Source organism: Oncorhynchus mykiss, chromosome 4 (assembly GCF_057628025.1).
Source record: "Oncorhynchus mykiss isolate SJ-2025 chromosome 4, ASM5762802v1, whole genome shotgun sequence".
In the NCBI taxonomy this organism is placed as follows: Eukaryota; Metazoa; Chordata; class Actinopteri; order Salmoniformes; family Salmonidae; genus Oncorhynchus; species Oncorhynchus mykiss.
In genome coordinates, this window is record NC_143025.1 from 67,258,682 (window position 1) to 67,279,835 (window position 21,154).

At 41.9% G+C, this 21,154-nt stretch overlaps 3 protein-coding genes across 4 annotated transcripts; 1 reads left to right on the top strand and 2 right to left on the bottom strand.

Annotated features, from left to right (window-relative positions):
* Positions 1-3,732: 3,732 nt before the first annotated feature.
* LOC110522225 (protein FAM89A) lies at positions 3,733-8,002 on the bottom strand. Its single transcript, XM_021600439.3, has 2 exons — positions 7,414-8,002; positions 3,733-6,156 (listed from the first exon to the last, which is right to left on the bottom strand). The coding sequence occupies exons 1-2, from the start codon at positions 7,663-7,665 to the stop codon at positions 5,896-5,898; spliced, it is 513 nt and encodes a 170-aa protein (XP_021456114.1). The 5' UTR covers positions 7,666-8,002; the 3' UTR covers positions 3,733-5,895.
* Positions 8,003-11,179: 3,177 nt separating this feature from the next.
* LOC110522227 (DNA-dependent metalloprotease SPRTN) lies at positions 11,180-14,898 on the bottom strand. 2 transcript variants are annotated; one of them, XM_036975798.2, is made up of 6 exons: positions 14,631-14,898; positions 14,193-14,509; positions 13,907-14,006; positions 13,647-13,775; positions 13,269-13,566; positions 11,180-13,144 (listed from the first exon to the last, which is right to left on the bottom strand). In XM_036975798.2, exons 2-6 carry the CDS (start codon positions 14,501-14,503, stop codon positions 12,156-12,158), a joined length of 1,827 nt encoding a protein of 608 aa, XP_036831693.1. In that variant the 5' UTR covers positions 14,504-14,509; positions 14,631-14,898; the 3' UTR covers positions 11,180-12,155. The 2 variants fall into 2 exon arrangements, with proteins under 2 accessions (XP_036831693.1, XP_021456119.2); XM_021600444.3 differs by having other exon boundaries at positions 14,193-14,898.
* Positions 14,899-15,316: 418 nt separating this feature from the next.
* On the top strand, positions 15,317-17,736 carry LOC110522226 (exocyst complex component 8). Its single transcript, XM_021600440.3, has one exon. The coding sequence runs from the start codon at positions 15,317-15,319 to the stop codon at positions 17,384-17,386; it is 2,070 nt and encodes a 689-aa protein (XP_021456115.2). The 3' UTR covers positions 17,387-17,736.
* The last annotated feature ends 3,418 nt before the right edge of the window (positions 17,737-21,154 follow it).

Consider the following 21,154-nt stretch of genomic DNA (forward strand, 5'->3'; position numbering starts at 1 on the left):
AGTCCTCATGAGAGCCAGTTTCATCATAGTGCTTGATGGTTTTTGCATCTGCACTTGAAGAAACTTTCAAAGTTCTTCAAATTTTCCGGATTGATTGACCTTCATGTCTTAACGTAATAATGGACTGTTGTTTCTCTTTGTCTACTTGAGCTGTTCTTGCCATAATATGGACTTGGTCTTTTACCAAATAGGGCTATCTTCTGTATATCACCCTTACCTTGTCACAACACAACTGATTGGCTCAAACACATTAAGAAGGAAATAAATTCCACAAAAGGGTGGCTAATTTGAAGAATCTCTAATATAAAATATATTTAGATTTGTTCAACACTTTTTTGGTTACTACATGTATGTGTTATTCCATCGTTTTGATGTCTTCACTGTTATTCTACAATGTATAAAAAATAGTAAAATAAAGAAAAACCCTTGAATGAGTAGGTGTGTCCAAACTTTTGACTGGTACTGTATATTTTTTAAGATAAGATTAAAATGGGTATGGTCTAATTGATAAAAAAACAAAAACATGTACACTATATGTATAAAAGTATGTGGACACCCTTTAAAATTAGTAGATTTTGGTATTTCAGTCACACCCGTTCCTGACAGATGTATAACATCTACCATGCAGCCATGTAATCTCCATAGACAATCTTCAGACATTGGCTGGAGAATGGCCTTACTGACGAGCTCAGTGACTTTCAACGTGGCACCATCATAGGATGACACCTTTCCAACAAGTCAGTTCGTCTAATTTTGGCCCTGCTAGAGCTGCCCTGTTCAACTGTAAGTGCTGTTATTGTGAAGTGAAAACATCTAGGAGCAACAACGGCTCAGCTTTGAAGTGGTAGGCCACACAAGCTCACAGAACGGGACCGCCGAGGGCTGAAGCACGTAGCACATACAAATTGTCTGTTCTCCATTGCAACACTCACTCCCGAGTTCCAAACTGCCTCTGGATGCAACGTCAGCACAAGAACTGGTCGTCGAGAGCTTCATGGAATGGGTTTCCATGGCCGAGCAGCCGCACGCATACAAGCCTAAGATCACCATGAGCAAAGCCAAGTGTCGGCTGGAGTGGTGTAAAGCTCGCCGCCATTGACTCTGGAGCAGTGGAAAAGCGTTCTCCGGAGTGATGAATCGCGCTTCACAATCTGGCAGTCCGACGGACGAATCTGGATTTGGTGGATGCCAGGGGAACTCTACCTGCCCCAATGCATAGTGCCAATTGTAAAGTTTGGTGGAGGAGGAATAATGGTCTGGGGCTGTTTTTCATGGTTCGGGCTAGGCTCCTTAGTTCCAGTGAAGGGAAATCTTAATGCTACAGCATACAATTACATTCTAGATGCTTCTAACTTTGTGGCAACAGTTTGGAGAACACGCTTTCCTGTTTCAGCATGACAATGCCCCCATGCTCAAAGCTAGGTCCATACAAAAATGGTTTGTCAAGATCAGTGTGAAAGAACTTGACTGGCCTACACAGAGTCCTGACCTCAACCCCATCAAACACCTTTGGGATGAATTAGAACGCCGACTGCGAGCCAGGCCTAACTGCCCAACATCAGTGCCTGACCTCACTAACACTCTTGTGGCGGAATGTAAGCAATTCCTGCAGCAATGTTTCAACAGCTAGTGGAAAGCGTGGAGTGTAGGCTGTTATAGCAGCAAAAGGGGGACCAACTCCATATTAATGCCAATTGGAATGAGATATTCAACAAGCAGCTGTCCACATACTAAGCCGCTGTCCACATACTTTTTGTTATATAGTGTATCTAAGTTTAGCTTTGTTAATGAATCAGAAAATCAATAGTAATTTCTGGTTTCTTGTCAACGTTAGTTAGCATATTAATCCTGCTTTTCAGTATACCCCTTTGGTGAAGTGATTGATCATGAGTCTGGATAATCAGATTAGTATAACAAGAATCACATCAGAGGCATTACAATTTTGAGACCAGTGTATAAATGTGCCCTTAAAGGGAAATAACATTTGATTCATAGGGACAAAAGATGTCATGAAGAATAGATAATGTATGATTTATAATTCTCTATGTCAACAAGTGCTCAGTGTAAGCTCATGATCATAATTCCAGCCAGGTCCAGGGCTCAGAGAGTAAAGGTCAGACAGGATCACTGAAGCAGAGCTGACTGTTCTGTGCCAAAGCCAAGCTGTGAGCTCTAGACAAGTTAACCAAGGACGATAGGTAGCCGAGTGGGTGGCAGGTAGCCTAGCGATTAAGAGTGTTGGGCCAGTAACCGAAATGTCGCTGGTTTGAATGCCTGAGCTGACTCAGTGAAAACTCTGCCGATGTGCCCTTGAGCAAGGCCCTTAACCCTAATTGCTATGCTTAATCAACTTGGTATCATAGACTAGACATAACATAGTAAATCTAAATCCGGGACACTCAAATTAGTATGATATGGTAACATAAAACAGAAGGTTACTAAAGGCAGAAACAAAAGGAGGACGGCTCGTGGTAATGGCTTAAGTGGAATTAGTGGAATGGTATCAAATATATCAAACACATAGCTTCCATGTGTTTGATGCCACTCCATTCTTAACTCTATTGCAGCCCAATGCTAGAAATGTGAAATAAGCAATAGGTTGTGTGCTCCATTATTGTGATCCTACACAAAACACAGCCCTTATTTGAAGTGTTTGTAAAATCCCCTATGGGAAAAATGAATGATGTATACTACTTCATCTGAAAACTCCTAAACTGTACTAGTTACATGGTTTATACTTCAAAGTGTTTAATGGCGTTAGTAAAACCAGGGGAATTTAATTGTGTTTTTTTCCCATTCATTGATTAAGCTTTGAGGTGAGTAGTGTGTTTGTGGTCTGAGTGTTGGCACAGCCCGGTTGTACATAGCCCAGTGCTTGTGTGGCAGAGTCACGCATACTGTACCTTGGATTTGCTTTCAATCAAGATTATGTTAATCCACCACAATCTCCTAAACAAATGCTCAGCCCAGCCCAGCACAGCACAGAGGCGTGTTCAGTACAGGCTGCATTCCAAAAGGTCACTTCTCATTTGAATACATGCAGCCCATACTGTACTCTGAGGAACAAGCGTAAGTCTGAGTGTGTGGAGAGGGGATTAGTTCTACCCTGATTTTAACTGACCAGCTGGGTTGCTTGGTATATGACAACGACGGTTGACGCTCACTGCCTGTGAGAAGATACAGTAACAGGGAAACTATCCGAGGGTCCACCAGTGTTGTTCACATGATTTGTCTACGGAGCCTTGACCTAAGAAGAAAACACTTGCAGAGACAGATTGTGCATTTAGCTCGCTACTTTATCTGAGCGGGACATTCCAGAAGCTTTGCTTCTCAGTTTTCACTATGAGATAGAAACAATGTTATCTTCAGCAGTACATATACAGTAGATGTCTAGTTACACGTCACATTTCATATACATGAATTGGTGCTTATTTTGAACAAGACAATCATTATTTAAACGATGTCAAACAGCAATAGTGTTGAAATAGCGCACAATTCCCCAAACAGAGTCAAAGAAGAATGTCTCTATGGCAGCTATAATAAATTATCCAAAGTCACTCTAAAGTGCAATGATGCAATGTTCTGTTGGTGCTAAAGGTGGCATTTGATCAATACCCTATCAAGTGGTGCATGCTGACCTGTAAAGCCAAAGCTAATTTTAGAGCTACAAAGTAGAGACAGTTATGTTCGGTTGCCTGTGAATGACAGTTTCATGCGGGAATAACAGACACATTTGAGTAAAGTAATTTTATTAAATCCATAAGTATAACTATTACATAAAAGAGCATAAAAACAAATTTTCCAAAAACAGTAGTATGGTCATTCACTAAAAAATAACAAATATGAGGAATGGATTGAAACTAAACAAACCCTTCAAATATTGTCTTTGAGTTCTGTCAGAGGGAACAATCAAATGTACATCATAGATGAAAATCATATTACATAGATAACAGATTCATTCATCTTGACCTTTTTCATTCAAAATATGGACTGAAATCATTGGGCAGAGAACCAAATCTAAACTTAAAACATCAATGTTCTTCACACTTTGATCATAAAATGTTTGCTAAGATTGAAGTTGAATTTCCTTGGCTTGAGGCCTATATTGGCTCTCTGTAGATTCTGATACAGCGCCAACTCCTTGAAATGACTGTGGTAAAAGAACAGCTTTCTGATTGGATGAAATCAAGACCAATCAAATGTATTTATAAAGCCCTTTTTTACATCAGTAGATGTCACTAAGGGCTATACAGAAGCCCAGCCTAAAACCCCAAACAGCAAGCAATGTAGATGCACAAAGACATTGTTCATCTGAATATCGCCACATGAAACCAAATCTCATCGGGATGCAGTTATATACATTTCACATCTGTATTACTCTGGATTATTGACGCTAGTGAAGAAACCTCTTTTTTCCTTTTAAGGTAGGAATTGAACAAGTAACTCCGCTGTAGTTACAGCATACTATGCACCACGTGTGCCATCAGACCATCCGAAAGACATGACCAGATTGAGAAAAGTGCTGTGAGATGAAGGGACAGATAACAGCAATAGCCTAGGTTGGAGACCTAAAGGGCACAAAAGGCACTAATTGTGGCGATTTCTGTTTAGTGTGATGCAGAAAAATAAGAGACTGCTATCCTGTAATACTGACTTTCAATGTGGGGCTGGTGGCAGCAATATATACATTTTACGGTGAAGCTGGAGGTAGAAAATTCAGTACATAGCACATTGAGGCATAGGAGTTACCGAGGACATTTTATTTTAGCTCCCCATTTTGAAAGCTTTCTGTAGCTGACCTCCAGTCAGCCGCTGGTGTGTATATTGTCAAATGGCATGAATCATAGTCAAGAAAACACATGTCTAAACAGATCAACCTCCTGTACTACAACACATTCATTATATTGTGTAACATCGGAGAAAAATAAAACCGACTAGGAGCATCTAAAAGAACATTGCACAGTATCATTCCTAAAACCCATTACAAATCAACCCAGGTGTGTCAATTATACTCTTTGGTTTGCGTACCACAAACACATGAATTGTGGACCAGTTAACACAACAAAAAGTCTGGATACAAAGGCAAAATTTTACTTCGACTAGACTTCCTAGCCTATATTATTTTGATGAGCAGTCTATGCAGCTAAATGTTGAGAGTGCAGACTTGGTGTCAGTTGGCTGTGGAACACCGTAATGGACACAACTGCCATACATGCATGTCCTAGTGGGGTCAATATATGAATTCATGAGTACCCTGTATTGATTTGTTAAATGAAAACAATGGTTACGATGGTGATAACTGTACTTAAGTCAACAATCTAGTTTCATTGAAGAACTGTTAACTGAAAAGGTATGGAGCGCCACAGCACAATATGAAATTAAGCATACCATTGGGCTTCAAAGAAGCACATGCTTACTTACCCTGGTATAAAACCGTTCCAGAAGTAAGCGTTTCCAGCATTTTAATACTTTTTCACAGTTCTATACTTTTCTCCAGCCTACTCCACCCAGATCACAAATCCGTAACAGTCAACATTGCCACTACATGCCATCTAAAATTTAATTTCCTCCCTCACTGATTGCAGGGACAGGAATCCCATCCCTTTTGTTTATTCAGACCTTCCCAGTCTCCAGATTTCAACCCTGTAAACATTGTGTTGACAGAGCTTGGAAGTACTCACAACAAATCATTAAAAACGCAACTAAAAATGTCCATAGTTATATGAAAAAAAACATAATTTATAATAAATAATGAACCTTTGTTTATATATTTGTATGAAAAGGTCTGCTGAAAAAGTACTATAAGCCAGCAAAACAATGCATGGCACAGCTCTTTATTTAAAAAAAGCATATTGCCTCAAATGTGTGGAGTCAAGCAAGCTCAGCGCTTGAGTCTCAGATGGTGATGTGGAAAGAGTCTCCTAACCAGGAGTCCTTGCTAGTCCCGTTTTTGGGAGATGTCGCCTCACATCCCTCCGGTTGGTCAGTTGGTGTTGTGCTCGTCTCCTGGTAGTATTCATCATCTTCATCAAAGTAGCCATTTTCTATCCCGTGCCCGGCGCTGAGGTCATGGCAGCTGCCCTTGTACTCCTGGATTGACTCGTGAAGGGACCAGAGCTGACACAGCAAAGACATATCCTGCTGACGCAACCCCACCTGGAAAATACAAAATTAAACCAGAATTATTTTAAGCGCTCAAAAGGGTGTTTTCTACTATACATAAAACTTTAGAGATTAGACAAAAGAGCAGATGGTGCTTAATGCCTAGCCCAATATTGGACTAAAAAGAGCCTAACATTGCTTCTTCTCTACCCAACAACTAAGGAGTAAAGGTGCAGTCTATGCATCTAAATGTTATGTTTAAAGGGTGAATTGGCTCAGGAAGCCAACAACTCCATCGAAAAGGTGAATCAGTTGCCAATTGTAGATTGGTTCTTGAAACATAAATCCCTCTACTTCTATAATACATCTAAATAATTTCCCAAGTGCAAAACACAAACACTTACTGCTCACTTAACCGATTTTAACAGTTGCAGCAGACAGTATTTCAGTGACAACATGTGTATGTATGGCTTCTGTCTTCTGCAGACAGCCAATTAGACGCAGATAGCTAATTAGAACAGGTAGTTAACGCTATTCCATCTGTTTTCGTAAACAAGTGCTGTAGCATAAAATATGGCCGTGTGGGAACCCTACCCCTATAAAGTTGTATCTCAATACAAAACATGTTGCATTATGTTTCGCCGATAATAGCGCCTTCATATTAGAAATGAGAAAGTCCTTATGCTTCCAAAACCGTACTGCAAGTGATGCCTGTTAATGTTCAGACCGAGCGTCGCGGCTCCCACCCTACAGAAGATTGCTTCATCCAGTGAGTTGGGTAGTGCAATGGAACAGTCATGATCAAGGACTACTTCCGGCCTTCAGCTAGAAATAGTTGTTTCTATCCATTCAATCAATATTTTATGGGATACAATATTAATCATAAGATAGGCCTACAGTGAGGCTGAACGTTCGATTTGTAAGCCTTCAAATAGCTACTCATAAAAGAATAATCTGTTCACAAAGCAAAGTCACAAATTTAGTATAGACTGTAGGCTATCAAAGATAGCCAAACTGGCATCAAATCCTACAAGCAACAACGTATCGTGTTTCATCGTGGTCTTGCCACTGTTGAGTATTGGCTACAGTGTTGCAAATCTTATCACAGAAATTGGCAACTGCCAGTGTCAAATTTCTGTTGACATGTTTCAGCTGACTATAAGAGCTACGGTACTAATTAGACCATGAATGAATTAAGTCATTTGGAGTAATTTCTTGATTGGTGAAATCAAGAGAACAGCTGTTCTGACATTCTGCCTTGTAAAATGAGAAGGAAAACAACCCATCACAAATCACATCCCCTCCACTTACCATTTCTTTTCGGAGGAGTGCTAAAGCCGCATCAAGGTTGGCCGGTTTATTCGCAAGCAGATTGTCGGAATTGTTTCGCCCACGACTAAGGTCGTCTTGGATCATGGTTTTCTTTGCATACATCCTTTCCATCTCTCTCCAAGACCCGCCGCTTGAATTCAGCAAGCCGCTTAGGCTCTTCGGCAGTGGTGGTAGCCCCTCAATGAAGGCCAGTGTTCCGCCCGCTGTGCCGTTCGCCGATTTACCGTTCATCGTTATACCTTTACCTTAAATTCAATACTTTAGTGGGAAGAAGTTTTAGTGGTTATGAATAACCACATTCGGTAAAGAAATTCGCCTCTCCGACGAGCACCATGCAACAGTAGAATTATTCGTTGAAGCCAACAGCGGTAATCTCCTTTATGACTCTGGCTCGCACTTCCTGTCCCTTTAACACAGTTCGAGTTGGATTGGGCGTCACCCACGGTGACGGACAGGAAAGTGTGGTTGAATATTTACAACCTTCGACAGAATTTTTTTTGGGGGGAGGTTAGACGCTCCTATCTAATTCATTCTGTTTATTGCTAAAGGGAGTCACAGCTCTACAGTGTGAGGATTTGATTTACTTCTAAGACAATTATCTGGATTCACACAGACAGTCCAATTCTGATATTTGTTTTCACTAATTGGTATTTTGACCAATCAGATCAGCTCTGAAAAACAGCTGCTGTGAAAATATCTGATGTGATTGGGCAAAAGGCCAATTTGTGAAAAAAATGTAAACGCAACCAATAATGATGAGGAACCACCAAATAGCCATAATTTAATATTTTATCAAATTAAAGTTATCAAGCTTATTTTATTGCAATTCTCCAATTGTGGGATACAAGTGCATTGATATAATGTTGTTTAGTATAATGGCACACTTCGCCAAGAAACACACATGACATATGCTACATGAATACGGCTGAGAATAGTTCAAAAGGCATTACTTAGGCTGAGGTCTTCATGACATGAGTCTGCAGAACAAAGGTTTTCAGTATGAAGGACAGATGGTGGGATTTCCAACCATGGTCCTGTTTTATTAACAGCCCCTCAACAAAGAGACAAAGCCCACCCAACAGAGGCACATGTGGCCTATACAAGGGCAGATGTCATTGAAGAATCAAGGTCTCAACAAATTGTGTAATTGTAAATGTGAAAAACGAAATAAATCAATGTATTCCCTTAAAAAAACATTATTTTATACTCTATGAATTGGCAGTGCGTCAATACGAGTTGAAATGTACTCACAATGTGTTTTTGATGATACACTGCACAGTTAAGACAAGGACACCCCATTAGGCCTTCCTAAGTGTTGGTGCCTTTTGACTGCAATGCACTCAAGATGAACAGATTATGAATTTACCCCTGTGGACATGTGCTTTAAATACAGGCTAGAGGAAACAGGTACAACTTATCTTAGAGCTTCTCATTTGTGTGTCTTCTCACTAAATTGCATTGTATGCTATTTTTCACTGTGCTAATCATCTGGGATGTCCTCAGAATCTAGCAGGTCAGGATGAGCAGAAGTTGTGACATACAGTTGCCTGCCTCATTGTGCCTTGAACTCTACTGCCCTCCCTCTCTGCCCCTCTGCCATGACATATCTCACCCCACTGCCCCTGCATCATCCTTCCCTAAATAACATATGCCTTGATTTTATTCCAGAATGAACCAGAAACCATTCAGGGAAAACCTTCCTTTGTACATGTAAGATCACAGACAAATACACTGCTCAAAAAAATAAAGGGAACACTTAAACAACACAATGTCAATCACACTTTGTGAAATCAAACTGTCCACTTAGGAAGCAACACTGATTGACAATAAATTTCACATGATGTTGTGCAAATGTAATAGACAACAGGTGGAAATTATAGGCAATTAGCAAGACACCCCCAATAAAGGAGTGGTTCTGCAGGTGGTGACCACAGACCACTTCTCAGTTCCTATGCTTCCTGGCTGATGTTTAGGTCACTTTTGAATGCTGGCGGTGCTTTCACTCTAGTGGTAGCATGAGACTGAGTCTACAACCCACACAAGTGGCTCAGGTAGTGCAGCTCATCCAGGATGGCACATCAATGAGAGCTGTGGCAAGAAGGTTTGCTGTGTCTGTCAGCGTAGTGTCCAGAGCATGGAGGCGCTACCAGGAGACAGGCCAGTACATCAGGAGACGTGGAGGAGGCCGTAGGAGGGCAACAACCCAGCAGCAGGACCGCTACCTCCATCTTTGTGCACGGAGGAGCACTGCCAGAGCCCTGCAAAATGACCTCCAGCAGGCCACAAATGTGCATGTGTCTGCTCAAACGGTCAGAAACAGACTCCATGAGGGTGGTATGAGGGCCCGACGTCCACAGGTGGGGGTTGTGCTTACAGCCCAACACCGTGCAGGACGTTTGGCATTTGCCAGAGAACACCAAGATTGGCAAATTCGCCACTGGCGCCCTGTGCTCTTCACAGATGAAAGCAGGTTCACACTGAGCACATGTGACAGACGTGACAGAGTCTGGAGACGCCGTGGAGAACGTTCTGCTGCCTGCAACATCCTCCAGCATGACCGGTTTGGCGGTGGGTCAGTCATGATGTGGAGTGGCATTTCTTTGGGGGGCCGCACAGCCCTCCATGTGCTCGCTAGAGGTAGCCTGACTGCCATTAGGTACTGAGATGAGATCCTCAGACCCCTTGTGAGACCATATGCTGGTGCGGTTGGCCCTGGTTTCCTCCTAATGCGAGACAATGCTAGACCTCATGTGGCTGGAGTGTGTCAGCAGTTCCTGCAAGAGGAAGGCATTGATGCTATGGACTGGCCCGCCAGTTCCCTAGACCTGAATCCAATTGAGCACATCTGGGACATCATGTCTCGCTCCATCCACCAACGCCACGTTGCACCACAGACTGTCCAGGAGTTGGCGGATGCTTTAGTCCAGGTCTGGGAGGAGATCCCTCAGGAGACCATCCGCCACCTCATCAGGAGCATGCCCAGGCGTTGTAAGGAGGTCATACAGGCACGTGGAGGCCACACACACTACTGAGCCTCATTTTGACTTGTTTTAAGGACATTACATCAAAGTTGGATCAGCCTGTAGTGTGGTTTTCCACTTTCATTTTGAGTGTGACTCCAAATCCAGACCTCCATGGGTTGATACATTTGATTTCCATTGATAATTTGTGTGTGATTTTGTTGTCAGCACATTCAACTATGTAAAGAAAAAAGTATTTAATAAGAATATTCAGATCTAGGGTGTGTTATTTTAGTGTTCCCTTTATTTTTTTTGCAGTGTATTTCATTTCTCAAGCGCAACCATTTATTTTTTTGATGATGTTCCACACTTGAGGAATCCTATACAATATGTTTCTCACTGCAGCTCTTCCCTTTATTTTTTTGAGCAGTGTATAGTACTATTGGTATTATATTGCACAAGCAGTTTTTCTTTTCGGAAACTGTCATTGCTCTCTTGGCCCGGTCTAGTTACGTCCCCATAAAACTTTCCTATACTCTTTGAATGTGAATCAAAAGAAGATTCTCAACAATGCTCTATGCCCTTGGGAGGGCAGGAAATCTATTCAAATGTGTCTAAGCATGTAAGGGTATTGAAGTATGTGTTTGAGAATTATGTCATTTTTCAGTTAATTGAATTAGTATAGTTATATGATGAAATGGTATTTGAGACCATCTTATTGATTTGTATTAGTCTGCCATTGAGGAAGGAGGACTATGAAGTCACATTCAGTCAAAAGACACATAAAAGGTATGAAAGAACATTTTATTTTCCCTTTATAAACATTCCTATTAAAACATGAATGTTGGTCTTATTTCATCAGAAACAAAACAAATCCAACATTCAACAACATTTATACCAACAGCAAACATGCAGAAAATAATCTGCAAATACATTAATACTATTCAATGATGGTATTACTAATGACAATAAAAAAAGACAACTAAAACACTAAATATATTCAATAACAGCCTTGTTACTCGTTGGCTACACACTTCTACTACGGATAATTTACAGACGCTTAAGATAAATTCACATTAGTGCTTTCCATTGAACAAGGCATTTAACTATTATTGATGACATGAGTCAGCACATGCCCTTGTAAAACACTTGACCCTGTCGAATGTGACGAATTCTAAGGCCTAGAGAAGTGAATAGCAAGCACGTGTGAAATTCAATACTGCCCGATCAGCATACGAGGAAGACACTTTCCAAATTCAAGACCGCAGCAAATTGCCTATGTAATGGCAACATTGCCTTGACCCATCAAGTCAAAGTGGCACCAATGAAATCAATTATACATGAGTGAAGACCAATGCTAAAACATTTGGAACATTTTCTTAAACATGGTTATCTGAGGCAGCATGTCACAATTGATCAATGTTTTTGGAAATATTTACATGGATCTACTAAGGCACAAGTCTCTCTGCAAACTACCATAAACGTAACAACCCGGTGCAGTCCAGATGTTGTTCTTTAAGACTTAAACCAATAGGCTTTTTCCAGAGGGTTTTACATGATGTAGGAGATGCAAACTGGAAAACCTCAAAACTGTATCTCTAATTACGGCAGTACTACATGAGATACAAATTAAATTTAGACTTATTAGCAAAACCGTCTTTCAGGGAAACAAACTCTATACAACTTAACCTACGCTTAGACCTGTTAGAGGTTGTGCAATATAAAACAGCTGCAGGGCATTCTCCTCACATTTCAGTTCTCTCACAAGAGACAGGAATCTAAATGTTGATTGATTTTTGACTCTTGCACCATGGCTTGGCATACAGGGCAGCTGACGTTCACAGTAAGGCTTGCAGAGCTGGCAGAGTTGTTCTGAACTGCAGGATGGGCTGTTGGGGTAGTCGGCATGTCAATGTCCTGCCTTGTACTCCTTGACGTTGATGGTGGTGACTCACCAATTGTCTCCTGAAAGAAGTCAAAGATGTGAGCAGAGGTGCGGTCTTCCCAAGGCCTCTTCCTAGAAACTGGAATGTTGACTCCATTAGGCTTTTTAGGGCCTTTGAAATATTTGGAAGGGTGAGGCTCGGTAGACACGGCAGGTTTTGATGTGGCCGGAACACCAGAATGATGGCTGTCCAGTTGTCTGGTGTCTGAGGAACTGACAGCTTTGGCTGGTTGTCCAAAGTTCAAACCACCCACAGATGAAAATGCACTTTTAGTCTCATCTGGAGGTTTTGAGACAGTGGAGGTACTAGAACTAGCTGCACTTCCAGACTTCCAGCCACTGGCGTTAAAGAGGTCTTGGACAGACCTTTGCTCTGTTTTGGTCTTGAAAGTGTCTGAGGAGTTACTATCTGGCTTGGACACAGTGGTGTTGGATTTGTAAATCCTAACAGGTGAGCCACCGATGTTGACAAATGCCTTGGTGTTGCTGACAGATTTTTTAACAGGGGGTTTCGGTCCTCTGAATGGACCGTGTGCTCCCCCTGCTATGGAGGTTGTGGTGCTTGTGCTCCCCTTCTTCTGTGGGCAGCTCATACCTGGCCGTCCAGGCAAGTCAATTCCTTTTGCCGTCGCCTGAGCTGGAGGTGACAGCACAAGCCTGGGGGACACAGAAGTAGTGAAGGGTGTTGTGGGACTGTTGACAATAGGTTTCTTGAGTTGAAATGATGATGGCTGCGAACTCCCTCCAAGCAGAAAGCCTTTGCCACTGAATGGGATGATATTCCTTATGTCCTGTAAACCAGAGCCTGAGACAAAAACATTGGAAATAAAATGTAGATTCACCAAAACACATTCACTAAGCCATATTTTGAATTATAAATGATATTACTGCTCTCAGCATTCATCAAACGAGAAAGAGACTTGTATTACCTGCAATAGCTGTACTGGAAGGCTTGCTGTTGCTTGTGGGCTTGTCTGTAGGCTTCTTGCCTTGGCTGGTGTCTGTCTTCTTGCCTTTCTTTCCATAACCCTCCGGCTCCTTGACCTTGGTATAAGTGCCCCCACAGGAGCGCAGGTGGTCCCCCCACCATGTATCTTGGGCTGAGGGGGCACGGTTCATTGCCCTCTTCACGTATCCAAAGTAAGGCTTGCGAGTTCGACAGGGCCCATCACAGCGCCACCAGTGCTGACGGTAGAGATCCACTTCATCGTGGAACGTGTGATAGACCTGGTGGAACACCGTTGATTCAGAAGTCAGATGCATATCAACACAAAGTACACTTTGACTGGACACAGAGAAGAACCTACTGTGATTTTAGTGCCAGTAGCTTGATTGATTCTGTCCATGTGCTTGCAGAACTCAGGTCCATGCCCATCACGATCCCTGTTGTTTAGAGTCACGAAGAGCAGTGCATGGATCATCTCATGGAGAAGTGTCTGGAATAATTAACAGAGTATTTTTCATGTCATGCTATACTGAAGAAATTCCACCACAGCCACTTTGCATGTGTTAAATCTTATACAATTGTAATAAATCTGAGAAGGTTCAGGTTGGTTAGTCAAAGTACCTGTACAAGATCCCGACGGGGTCTGAGTTTCAGTAAAGGTTCACTGAGTCGAATAGAACACAGTCCACCTCGTCCTTCATAAGAACACACACCTGCACACCTACAATTTAAGATTTTATGAGGGGACAGGCATTGAACAATATAAGATAAGGGAATACTCTAACCACAAGAAAACAATCACAGTTCGAGTTATACATGGATAGTCAATAGGCAACATGTTCTAATGTAAGAGCTCCAATAAGAAACACGTGAATCATATCTGATGATGGATACAACAATGACTTACAGTGTCATTCGGGGGCTCCATTTGACTTCAATACCACTGAGCTTTCCCCAGAAGAATGTGTCATTGAACTCAAGGAACATCGCCCTCACATCTGGGCTTGGGTCAAGCGTCTCCCACGACTCATCCACGATTGACATTGGTTTCTCTGGAGCAATAGATGGACGTGAATAGGGGATGACATCGCTGCTAGACTCAACTTTCCGTTTTTTGGTGGTTTGGCCATAGCTGTTGTCATCATTTGTTGAATTTGTGGATGCCTCGGAATTAAATTGCTGTTGCAGCTGAATGGCAAGCAGGAAATCGTTGTCCATGTTCAACTATTGATGGATGAACATATAATTCAAGTTAGATGGATATAAGATAGCTAAATTAGATAGCTTGTGATGTAACGTTGACTAGCTAAATAGCTAACGTTAGCCAGTAGGCGAATGAACGCACCAAAACCCAATCATATGATTTGGCGCTGGATAGCTCTAACTTTAGCAACCATCAGATGACTGTCATCGCGGTCTAATCAATTTGATTGTCATATAGCTATATCTACGTAAGAGTATCTCAATATTCAGCTTAAGTTAAATGTAGATTCATTTCTGTAATTATTTAGATAGTTAACGGGCAATACTACAGAAAAAAATGTTTTCGCTCTTTTTCAAAATACTTCCTGTTTACGTGCTTTCCTAGTTTACGGTGATATCCTTCATTCTATGGTACTGTTGGGAACTCTGGGATACGTTATTCCGCCACAGTGGCACTCGCGAATAAATGTTGTCCAACTAAATAGTTACTCGGGATTTTATATAAATACGTTGAAATGAAAGAACATTTATAAAATACAAATGTTGACTGTAATTTTGATCTTTCAATATGACTATAACTTAAATAACTATGCGCACAATTTATTTATTATTTATTTTATTTTACATTCAGTTTTTAACCCATAGACGTTCTATTGGCCACCTAATTTCCGTCTCGTGACGTTTTGGGCAAAGATGTTCTGTCTGTGTTTTGGGTGTTAACATATTTCCTGTTATCGCAGCAGCTAAAAAAACATCACATATTCATGTATATTAATCAGAAGAAGACACCTTTTTTTAATCAGAAGAAGACACACAGTAACCTGGGAGATGGCAGAGCAGGCGAACAGACTGCGCAAGCAATTAGAATCAGCTAATTTCGACCCGCAGAATTATGTCAAGAATCTCTCACAACAATCTGATGGCGACAGAGATTTGCAGGAACATCGTCAAAAAATACAGACCCTGGCAGATGAAACGGCTCAAAACCTGAAGAAAAATGTATACAAGAATTACAGACAGTTCATTGAAACTGCCAAAGAGATTTCATACTTGGAGAGTGAGATGTACCAACTAAGTCATATTTTGACAGAGCAGAAAAGTATAATGGAGAGCATTACCCAGTCTTTGCTCTCAACAGATAAGGATGAGACTGCGAAGGAGATGCTGGCAGCATTCCCTAAAGACACAGAGGAAGTGAAACAGAGAACACTGACTACACTGCTTGAGAAAGTGGAGGGGTGCAAAAACATTATGGACACCCCAGGCAGGTATTTAGTGTACAATGGCGACCTGGTTGAATATGATGTGGACAACATGGCACAACTTCAAAAAGTGCATGCCTTCCTGATGAATGACTGCCTTCTTATTGCCACCTGGTTAGCAAATCGCCGTGGTACAGTGAAGTACAAATACAATGCACTGTATGATCTGGAGAGCTTTGCCATTGTCAACGTGAAGGACCACCCCCCAATGAAGGACATGTTCAAAATCCTGATGTTCCCCGAAAGCCGCATATTTCAGGCAGAAAACAGCAAGATTAAAAAGGAGTGGCTGGAGATCCTTGATGAGACCAAGAAAAACAAAGTGACAAAAGAAAAACACAAGAAGGATGAGGTAGAGGTTCCCAACTCACCAGTGAGACCAGAAGCCTCGGTTTCAACCAACCCTTTTGATGACAAAGAGACCAACCCTTTTGACTCAGAGGAGGCAGTGGATCTGAGCTTGGAGTGGATCCAGGAGCTTCCCGAGGACCTGGACGTGTGCATTGCCCAGCGGGACTTTGAAGGTGGCGTGGACCTCCTGGACAAGCTGAATGACTACCTGAAGGACCAGCCTGTCAATCTGAGGGTGAAAAACCTCAGGGTGAAGGTGGATGAGCGTGTCCGACAGCTGACAGAGGTGCTGGTGTTTGAGCTTTCTCCTGACCGTTCCCTCCGCGGAGGGCCCAAAGCGACCCGTCGGGCCGTGTCTCAGTTAATCCGGCTGGGGCAGCCCACCAAAGCCTGTGAGCTCTTCCTTAAGAACCGAGCCGCTGCTGTGCAGACCGCCATCCGCCAGCTGCGCATTGAGGGGGCTACTCTGCTCTACATACACAAGCTTTGCAACATCTTCTTCACTAGCCTGCTGGAGACAGCCAAAGAATTTGAGATGGACTTTGCCGGTAACACAGGCTGCTACTCTGCATTTGTGGTCTGGTCCCGGTCATCCATGAAGATGTTTGTGAATGCATTCAGTGGGCAGGTGTTTGACAGCAAAGAGAGCCTCTCCACTGCAGCTGAGTGTGTCAAGGTGGCCAAGGAGCACTGCAAGCAGCTCAGTGAGATTGGCCTGGACCTCACCTTCACACTGCAGTCCCTCTTGGTTAAAGACATCAAGTCAGCCCTGCAAAGCTACAAGGAGATCATCATTGAGGCCACCAAGCACCGCAACTCTGAGGAGATGTGGAGGAAGATGAACCTGATGACTCCAGAGGCTCTCACAAAGCTGAAGGAGGAAATGTGCAGCTGCGGCATGAGCAGCTTCAATCAGTATACAGGAGACGACTGCTGGGTCAACCTCAGCTACACCCTCGTGGCCTTCACCAAACAGATGATGGCTTTCCTAGAGGAGGGGCTGAAGCTCTACTTCCCAGAGCTGCACATGGTGCTGCTGGAGAGCCTGAGGGAGATCATTCTTGTGGCTGTACAGCACGTCGATTACAGCCTGCGGTGTGAACAGGAGGCAGAGAAGAAAGCTTTCATTCTACAAAATGCGTCCTTCCTACACGATACTGTACTCCCTGTGGTGGAGAAGAGGTTTGAGGAAGGAGTGGGGAAACCTGCTAAGCAGTTACAAGACTTGAGAAAGAGTGCACGGACCATTCGTGTCAATCCTGATAGTACTATGTCTCAGGTCTAGTGGGTGGATTATTACCTGGTGTGAACAGCACTTTGATGACACTGTTGAACTTCAAATCTTTGGCCAGAATTTATGAAATCTATTATTTCTGTCGTATAGGCTATTCAGTGATGATTCTTTCTGTTTAATATGATGTTGAAGAGAATTACATCGAGATAGTTTGTAATTTTGAATTTCCCTTATTTTTTCTATGCTTGATGATATAGCATTATGAATAGTAGGCTACCTGCAATAGGATGACTGATTGTTTTATCCTAATGCATTGACAATGTTATTGATTTGTACAAATACGCCTCTGACACTGGTATCACACAAATTCTCTCACAAAATAAAAAGGAAATGCATTATAACAATTTTGTCCAGTTTATTGAAAAAAACATTTGTTTATATATACTGTTTGAGTTCTGCAAAACAATTGAAATTGTAAGGATTATTGAACCAAATGGTGAAAAAGGATTTAGACTTTATAATATAGCTTTGGACCTAGGCTTTGCAAAATCTCATGATTTTCAAATAGGTAATGGATTGGATATTTAAAATATTTAAATTGGTTGAAATTTGTGCCCTGCCTTGAACTATATGCTGGGATTAGGCTATGGGAGTGAAGCTTGCTTTTGGGGATAACCTCACCCCACCCATTAAAATCTTCTAACTGCAGTTCTGAGAAAGGTTTCAAGTTTTATCAGTCGTATGTATGGGATACGCATGGTATTCATCGTCCAACAAAATGCTTACTTGCAGGTTCCTACTCGACAATGCAACAACAATGAGAAATAATCAAATATAAGAATACGAACATATACAGTTGAAGTCAGAAGTTGACATACACCTTAGCCAAATACATTTAAACTCAGTTTTTCACAAATCCTGACATTTAATCCTAGTAAAAATTATCTGTCTTATGTCAGTTAGGATCACCACTTTATTTTAAGAATGTGAAATGTCAGAATAATAGTTGAGAGAATGATTTATTTCAGCTTTTATTGATTTCATTCCCAGTGGGTCAGAAGTTTACATACATTCAATTAGTATTTGATAGCATTGCCGTTAAATTGTTTAACTTGGGTCAAACGTTTCTGGTAGCCTTCCACAAGCTTCCCAAAATAAGTTGAGTGAATTTTGGCCCATTCCTCCTGACAGCTGGTGTAACTGAGTCAGATTTGTAAGCCTCCTTGCTCACACATGCTTTTTCAGTTCTGCCCACAAAGTTTCTGTAGGATTGAGGTCAGAGCTTTGTGATGGCCACTCCAATACCTTGACTTTGTTGTCCTTAAGCCATTTTGCCACAACTTTGGAAGTCTGCTTGTGGTCATTGTCCATTTGGAAGACCCATTTGCGACCAAGCTTTAACTGATGTCTTGAGATGTTGCTTCAATATATCCACACTATTTTGTGAAATGCACCAGACCCTCCTGCAGCAAAGCACCCCCACAACATGACGCTGCCACCCCCGTGCTTCACAGATGTAATGGTGTTCTTCGGGCCTGCAAGCATCCCCCTTTTTCCTCCAAACATAACGATGGTGATTATGGCCAAACAGTTCTATTTTTGTTTTATCAGACCAGAGGACATTTCTCCAAAAAGTGCGATCTTTGTCCCCATGTGCAGTTGCAAACCGTAGTCTGGCTTTTTTATGGCGGTTTTGGAGCAGTGGCTGCTTCCTTGCTGAGCGGCCTTTCAGGTTATGTCGATATAGGACTTGTTCTACTGTGGATATACATACTTTTGTATCTGTTTCCTTCAGCATCTTCACAAGGTCCTTTGCTGTTCTGGGATTGATTTGCACTTTTCGCACCAAAGTACATTGATCTCTAAGAGACAGAACGCGTCTCCTTCCTGAGCGATATGACGGCTGCGTGATCCCATGGTATTTATACTTGCGTACTATTGTTTGTACAGATGAACGTGGTCCCTTCAGGCATTTGAAAATTGCTCCCAAGGATGAACCAGACTTGTGGAGGTCTACAATTTATTTTCTGAAGTCTTGGCTGATTTCTTTTGGTTTTCCCATGATGTCAAGCAAAGAGGTACTGAGTTTGAAGGTAGGCCTTGACATACATCCACAGGTACACCTCCAATTGACTCAAATGATGTCAATTAGCCTATCAGAAGCTTCTAAAGCCATGACATAATTTTCTGGAATTTTCCAAGCTGTTTAAAGGCACAGTCAACTTAATGTATGTAAACTTCTGACCCACTGGAATTGTAATAGAGTGCATTATAAGTGAAATAATCTGTCTGAAAACAATTGTTGGAAAAATGACTTGTCATGCACAAAGTAGATGTCCTAACTGACTTGCCAAAACGATAGTTTGTTAACAAGAATTTGTGGAGTGGTTGAAAAATGAGTTTTAATGACTCTAACCTAAGTGTATGTAAACTTCCGACTTCAACTGTAGGTATAATACAGGAAGGCACAATTTATCGTCCAATATTTACATGTGTTTTGGGGAAAGGACACGAAGAGTGCAGATTTTTCAAGGATGCTCTTCAGCCACTTGCTGAGTGGTTAATTTAGAGCAAACCAAATGAACCAGTGAAACTTATTGTAACAAACTCACATAGTAGGCTAGGTGATAAATCATATTCTGTGTGATGAAGCTTTTTGAGAGACAATTATTTTCCATTTGAAATAACTGCTATGGATATGATTTACATTTTTGGGGGGAGAGTTGTGACAGCTACCATATTTCCTGCATAATTGGAATCAAATATTACTCTTGAAATCATTAAATTAAAGATAGCCTAGTCTTTTTTTGATGGTCTAATTTGGGATTGCATCATACAAAGCATTAATGATGAATTGTTCATGTTGTGATGTTTTTCCCATTGCATGAAGCAATTAGAATCCTAATATGACACCCCTTTGATTAGATCTCAGGTAATCTGAGACCAATTGATTTATAAACTGCCACAATGGATGTAACTGCTCCAATGCACATGTTAGGGCCTGACAGTTGCACATTTCAATGACAGTGACACAGTAATGCCAAACAATTTGGCAAGAACAACGGGTGCGTATGCAAAGCATGTGAATCATGGATAGATATACAGTACATGAAGTATGTGGACACCTACTTGTTGAACATCTCATTCCCATATCATGGACATTAATATGGAGTTGGTCACCCCTTGCTGCCATAACAGCCTCCACTCTTCTGGGAAGGCTTTCCACTAGATGTTGGAACATTGTTGCCGGGACTTGCTTCCACTCAGACACAAGAGTACTAGTGAGTTCGGCTACTGATGTTGGACGATTAGGCCTGGCTTGCAGTCGGAGTTCCAATTCATCCCAAAGGTGTTGGATGGGGTTGAGTTCAGGACTCTGTGCAGGCCAGTCAAGTTCTTCCACACCAATCTCGACAAACCATTTCTGTATGGACTTTGCTTTGAGCGTGGGGTTATTGTCATGCTGAAACAGGAAAGGGTCCTTCACCAAACACTTGCACAGAATAGTATAGAATGTAATTGTATGCTGTAGCATTAAGATTTCCCTTCACTGGAACTAAGGGACCTTAACCATAAAAAACAGCCCCAGACCATTATTCCTCATCCACCAAACTTTACAGTGGGCACTATGCATTGGGGCAGGTAGCGTTCTCCTGGCATCTGCCAAACCCATATTCATCCATTGGACTGCCAGATGGTGAAGCCTAATTCATCACACCAGAGAACTTGTTTCCAATGCTTGTGTGCTGCTCCTCGGCCAGTTCTTGTGCTGACGTTGCTTCCAGAGGCAGTTTGGAACTCGGGAGTGAGTGTTGCAAT